We start from the raw sequence: 6294 nt of genomic DNA on the forward strand, positions 1-6294 counted from the left end.
TCTTTCTGAAATAGTGATGGTTTGGTACGGTTTTGTTCTCTTTTTGGGGGCCTTCTAAATTGGATGGTTTTTGGATTATTGACGGGGTCGCGCATTTGTAAAAGTGGCATTTGTTACGGTGTAGTTGCTTTCGAATGCCTTTTATGTGTTGAACGATCTTCCTACCCTTTGCCAAAGACATAATGGGTGCGCTGAGTTAATGGGCATTTTATTCGGTGATGATGGTCTGTTGTTGATTTTATCCTGGACTTGGAGTAGTCTGTGTACTTCTTAGTGTGTTGAGTTCTATGACTTGTGAAGTGCAGTCGTCTCTGCTCTTTTATGGTAGTTACGGTTGCGGGGCGCTTGGCTTTCTTGCTTTCGGGCGTTTGTACGTAATTCGCTTTACCCATTCTTCATGATCCTTTCGAATGCAACTGCTGTGCTGGATTCCTTTACGTTGCTGCTTTTTGCCAATAGAGGATTTCCGACTTTGGTTTCTCTCGCCTGCTCGAGTCGGATGCTGGAGTACCGCAGGACTAGTGTATGCCTCTGTGTGCACTATTGCCGGTCCCACTTGTGCAAATAATCATCTGCTTTGTTGTTAAGACGGAGTGGTCCTTCGGCCGCCGCTTCACTTCAAGAAGATGGATTTGTTTCAATTACCAAAGCCTAATCGTGAGAGGCTTGGGATCTTGCTTTTATGGCGTGCTGTGCCACAGATGATTCATTTGTCGAGGTATTAGTGCGCTTTATTCTGGATGTGTTTTTGGAATCGTATAGGTTTAATGCTATTACCATAAGGGAAGTTGGTGAAATTAGCCTATTGTTTGGCCATATAAGTCAGTGTCCCAGTGAAATGGCCACTTGGGAGCATGAAAATCAGCTTTCCGTGGATTGTGGATGTACGCAAAGTTGTCACCTGATGCCTTTTCAAATGAGTTTTTTGTAGTGGTATTGATTAAAAGCAAGTGTAAAATTGAATGTGCCTTCTGGAATTTGGAGCGATTCAGGGTACACGTTCAGCTCGAAAACTTGTGTTAGAATTTGTGTAGGAGAGCAGAAATAGTTGCAAATTGGGTTATAATCTGGTGACACTTGAGAGGGATTTTGTAGCTGGTAATACTATTTACGGAGTGAATTTGGCACTACTGTACACCTGTGCACTTGGAACATACTAGGAGACATTTTTGAAGCGCCAAATAAATATGCAATGTTTCCATAGTTTGCGTGACTCCACTTAATCACCCAGGCACTTGAGTTCCCGCAGATTGTACTTTCGCTCGGCAAAATGGCCTCCGGGCTATGCCAGTAGTCTCTCGGATCTTCAAAAAGACTCGGACGCTAAAAGCATACCACTTCAAGGAACTGGTCGCACAAAACACCAAATCTTCATAGAATTGGCATTCATTTCTGCACAGTATACCACCATCTGGTGCTGCAACAAAATAGTCATATGGTTCGGGAAGACACCAGACAGTTTCAATAGAAAAGCAAGTTTGCCTTTACGTATTATGTGGCAGTGGAGAAAGATAAACTCTTTTTCATCAATCCATAATATTAATTTTCGGAAATGATACTTCAGTGGATAACTAATGAATTTTATGTATTTCCACTCCACTGGCTAAAATTGGGGGAAGCGTGAGATTAAATTGTTACAAACTATAAAATTGCCTTTTATAAGATAAGAAATGCAACTACGAAGGCACCTGTGCTTTTTATTTGCCATTGTTTGACGGATCTCTGTTTCACAAATGAAGACGCACGAGCCATCTATCGCCCATTAATTCTATTATTTTAAGGAATGAGATCAACAAAACCAGCAAAGCAGTACTCGACCCATTACAAAGTGTTTATAAGAAGAATGAGGGAAGTGACAATGGTGCAAAAGTACAATGGTCTTAATATTTACAATGCTATTTTTTGACACTGATTACTGGTTACGAGTGTGGGTTGTGAAATCCAGCTGGCACACACGGAGCTATTTCACTGAAATTGTTACTCGTAATAATTTCAGTAGAATGTTAGCGTGCCCATACGTAAGCATGGAAAGAAGCGATGGTTTATTGGGTTTAATATTCTGGAAAATAAATAGGTCAGAATCAGCAGATACTTTACTGATTTGTGAGAAGTACTTAGTAATCTCATACGTTGACCATAGCTGCAAACTAATTTCAATTTGAAAGGTGTTCTATTGTAGTTTTGGTTTAATGCATTGGCAAGGGGATGAACCAACAGAGTACGACTCTAAACTGTCTTGGTGGTAAGTCTATCGGTTTGGTCACTATTTTTTGGACCAGAATTTGCAGTATCACATTTCCTTGCCTGCACTAACACAAATCCGTACAACCATAATTTGTGGTAAACCTTGAATTTTAAGATTCGAGCGACTTCTGAGTTGCAGCCTCTCGATGTGTGCAACAAGCATAGCGCAGACACCGCCGTTCCCATATGCTCTTCCAGTCCTCTGAATCCCGCAAATGACCGGCCTATATATTGTGTAGTGTTTTGCCTACCTGCTTATATGTGTGTGTGTTACGTCCAAGTGGTTATCGCTTCGCAAACCTGCATTTATTGGCGCCACAGCACAACATTCCTTTCGTGCGCTCGTATTATCTGTAAAAATTATGCATGTTGTACATATGCAACATGCATTTTACATACACTTTCCAGTCGTGTATTAGGTTTGTATCTGTGTGCTTTGGCTGCATCTGGCTCTTTTCCCCACTACCTTCACACTTCAGTGGAAGTCTCTTATGGCAAGTAAAATCGGTTGTAATTCATCAATGAAGGTAGTATACGATGGACAGGAAAACTTTCCAAACAGGCAAGCGATTTCCTAGAAAATGTTTGCTGCTTAGCGCTTTAAAATGAACGCCAAGCTCTTGAAGATGACTACAGCATGAATAACTGGTACAAATTTTGGGAGGAAAAATGGAAATTGATATCCCACTGGATATGCTAAGTTCACAGTACAGGGCTGGATACGCGTGATTTGTCATTGAACTAGAAAGGGACTCTCTACATCAGATATGACGTGGTAAAATTAGGCATTCTAATAAATTTTTAAGTGAAGAATGCAGAATTTGCGGAGACAAAAGACAAATGAGAAAAGTCTATCCAGTGTAACCAAATCGGTATAATGTTAGAGTAAAATTGTACGTCTGTACGGTCAAATCGGGATTAAGTTTTAGCTTGAGCTTAATTTCTCGCATTAGGTCGAATGTCCAATGTTATGCATTTGCAGCAGTTTTGAATACCTCATCTGTGTATAGGATATTGGGGCGCTAGATTTGTTGAGGCCTTACTGATAGTCATAAGCTCAAAATAACTTGGGAAGTGATCTCTGTCTTAGAATGCATTTGATGCTTCTCTCTCATGTGAATATGCCTCCTGGTGAAATCCATTTACTTTGAAAATTATCATCTTCACTCAAATCACTAGGAGCACCATTTGGGAGGCATAGTTACGCTAAGAAACCAAAGATTACAGGCGTAGATTACGTTGAATCTAATTAATATTTGCCAGAATGAGGGCACAAAAAGTAGTAATTACTTTCACCATTGGACGATGACTAATTTGTTACTACCAGTAGTCGGGACCATGGTTAGAGACGCTAGCCCATAAATTTTGAACAAACAACCCTAATGAAGAGGCAGAACCGAAGGTTACTTTTTCCGATACCAGGTAAGACCTATTCGACCTCATCACACTGAGACCTCATCGAGCTATTCAGGTATCTCAAGCGTGATTCACTGAATCCAACTACCAACAAGCTAAAATATGCAATGCCATAAGCATCAGGCGATTGTAAACCCCCTATACCTCCCGGATGTATGCCACTACCCCACGGCAGAGTTGATAAAAGTTGTTTCTGCGACGTCTGGAAGGGCCTAAATAAGCCTTTCGGAGTCGGGATTCTAGAGGCCAAACCCAGGCGCAGAAAACGAATCATGCACTCCTCGTGAGGAGTCACAAATCCCCCTCAAGCGTGAATAAGTGACCTGACGGAGCTCCATTGCCGTCTCAAATAGCGTGAACTCCTAATAGGTGCGAAATTCACATCAGTTTTGGAGTGTCGCAAAGCTCACACACAAGGTCATCGAACAGGAATCAGCCTACGTCGTCACAATGCTTCTCATCCCATTACCACCGGTAAATTACAATGCGCCAGACAGTTTAATGTAGAAGCTGCTTGGGGTAAATCTTGTGATTGGTAAGAGAGCTAGCATTACCTTTGCCTACCATAAAACAAAAGGCATGGATTTCAAGAAGTGGTACGGTAGTGATATCAAATAGGGACGAAACAATGTGGGAGACAGTCTCCGAGCGTGAGTCAAATGCTTCTCCTTCATAAACTTCCTCAGCATCACTGGTTGCCATCTTGATGGTGTTGTTGTTGAAGAGCTTGTTGATGCTGCTGTTGCTGGAGAGCGGTGGCATAGACGGTCTGTAGATGCTGTTGCAATTGCAATTGATGCTGCTGTTGCTGTTGCAAAAGCAGTGCCGCAGCTACTGCTGCCGCAACCGCCTGTTGTTGATGCTGCTGTTTGTAGTGCTCGAAGAGTTGCTGCTGCTGTTGCTGGTGAGCTGCATCAGCTGAGTGGATGAGACCGGCAGAAGCCAATAGGGCCTGATGCTGCTGTAACGTGGCCAAGTGTTGCGCCAGCGCGTAAGCACTGGACGTCGAGGACGTGGTGGAAGTGGGAGGCAGAACTGAGGGCACAACAGAGGGAACCACGGTGGTTGCGCCGCCCGCTCTTGCCATGCCCCGAGCCACAAAACTTGACGTCGTCAGTGCTACATCATTGCTGAGAGAGGGCAGAGGAGCTAGAAGCTGAGGTACGGAAGCTGGTTCCGGTTCAACTTTTGCTTTCTTAGGCTGCCTCGATTCATCCTTCTTGGTAGCACCGTTTGTCTCGGCTTCTGAGGTGGAAGGTAAAACCGTGGATTCCGCGCCATTCCTCCCATCGGTGCGCTCTGGACTTGAAGCTGAAATAGATAGTTTCCCACTTAACAATAACAAAAAAAAGTGTGAAGGCCCTGAGAAAGCACGAGTAAATTATACATAATCAAGATGTTTCAGTGAAATCCTCGAAACTAGACCAAAAAATACTTGCATGAAAGATTTCACTAAACACTGAATAGTTCAAGCATGACAAATATGCAACAGATGATATAAAATGCATTTGGGATTAATATAAGGCTTTGGTAGCGCAACGAACTAATTTAGTGATGGAGTTTAATAAGTTTCCACAAAAATTCAATGAATCAAACAGGACAGAGGATGAATACTTAAGTAATTATGACATTGACAGTAAGACAGGTGAAGAGAATGAAACTTCATGCCATGTTAAAGTATAAGAAGAATCACATTTGTGTCTCTATCTTCTCTTACAAACACATTGATTCCGGTAAGTGCGATATTAATCAGACGAAAGGGTTTACTGCTGCTGATGTAGAAATTTTACTCAGATTGGCCATTTTGAGAGTAGGCCAACGTGTGATAGGAAGCCACTAAGTAGTCGGCTATGTAATTATCAAAAAGAACGTATTCGAGCACACTCAGGCACTTATTCCCACACAGCACTTACTAATTAGCAAAGGTAATGATTTGATACCTCACTAGTAGTATAGGCAGACTTTTTAATGCATTATTAACAAGGGAGACAATAAAAGGGCGAGTACTCGGCAACCTTAGGAAGAGTACTCCATGACTGGCAAACAGTATCCAACATCGACCGATGAATTAGTTAAATATGAAAAAAGGGAGAAATCGAATTTTCACTTAACGAATAAACGGTCCTGAGCGGTGCATACATTTTAACAGCCCATAACGGCAATCAAACACTTGCTAATCGGCACTTAAGACCAATCAGTCTACCAACAATTAAGATATTCACACCCAACCGCGAAACAAAGGCGTTATTTTTGTGCCAGAATAAATAACCACAGGGTGGGAGACAGTGGAGAATTTTACTCAAAACACAACGAATGAGATACTGATCAAAAAGTTTGAAATTCGAGGAAACAGGACAGTAAATGCGCCGCTTGGAAGGTGGACTTGGTAAATATTTACTGACCACAACACAAACACCATCCCATAGCGTCAAAAGTCGGCTGACTGTCGGCAGGGCGAAATTAATGAAATACCACAAAAGAGAAGGTGGTATTGCAACCACAGATGATAGGAATAAATAGTTCAAACTGTCCCAAGGCTAGTTTCTTTCAAAACAAAAGGAGGAATTTCAGCAAGCATCACTTTTTCTTCCTAATGTAACTAGTCTTACGAAGTACCATTTCGACTAATTACAC

General features: G+C 42.0%; 2 protein-coding genes across 2 annotated transcripts in view; one reads left to right on the forward strand and one right to left on the reverse strand. All coding sequences in view use genetic code 11, as the record gives it.

Moving 5' to 3' along the window:
- Positions 1-655, forward strand: part of EGR_00377 (60S ribosomal protein L19) — a gene marked incomplete at both ends in the record, with an annotated part of 2056 nt that extends 1401 nt beyond the window's left edge. Inside the window, one exon of the mRNA XM_024489626.1 lies at positions 589-655. Within this exon, the coding sequence (XP_024356304.1) occupies positions 589-655 (67 nt within the window). The remainder of the gene's footprint in view (positions 1-588) is intronic.
- A 3693-nt stretch (positions 656-4348) lies between these two features.
- EGR_00378 (hypothetical protein) overlaps positions 4349-6294 on the reverse strand; it is a gene marked incomplete at both ends in the record, with an annotated part of 6879 nt that continues 4933 nt past the window's right edge. Inside the window, one exon of the mRNA XM_024489627.1 lies at positions 4349-4971. Coding sequence (XP_024356305.1) covers positions 4349-4971 — 623 coding nt within the window. The remainder of the gene's footprint in view (positions 4972-6294) is intronic.

Source organism: Echinococcus granulosus, assembly GCF_000524195.1.
Source record: "Echinococcus granulosus chromosome Unknown EG_S00001, whole genome shotgun sequence".
NCBI classification, from domain to species: Eukaryota; Metazoa; Platyhelminthes; class Cestoda; order Cyclophyllidea; family Taeniidae; genus Echinococcus; species Echinococcus granulosus.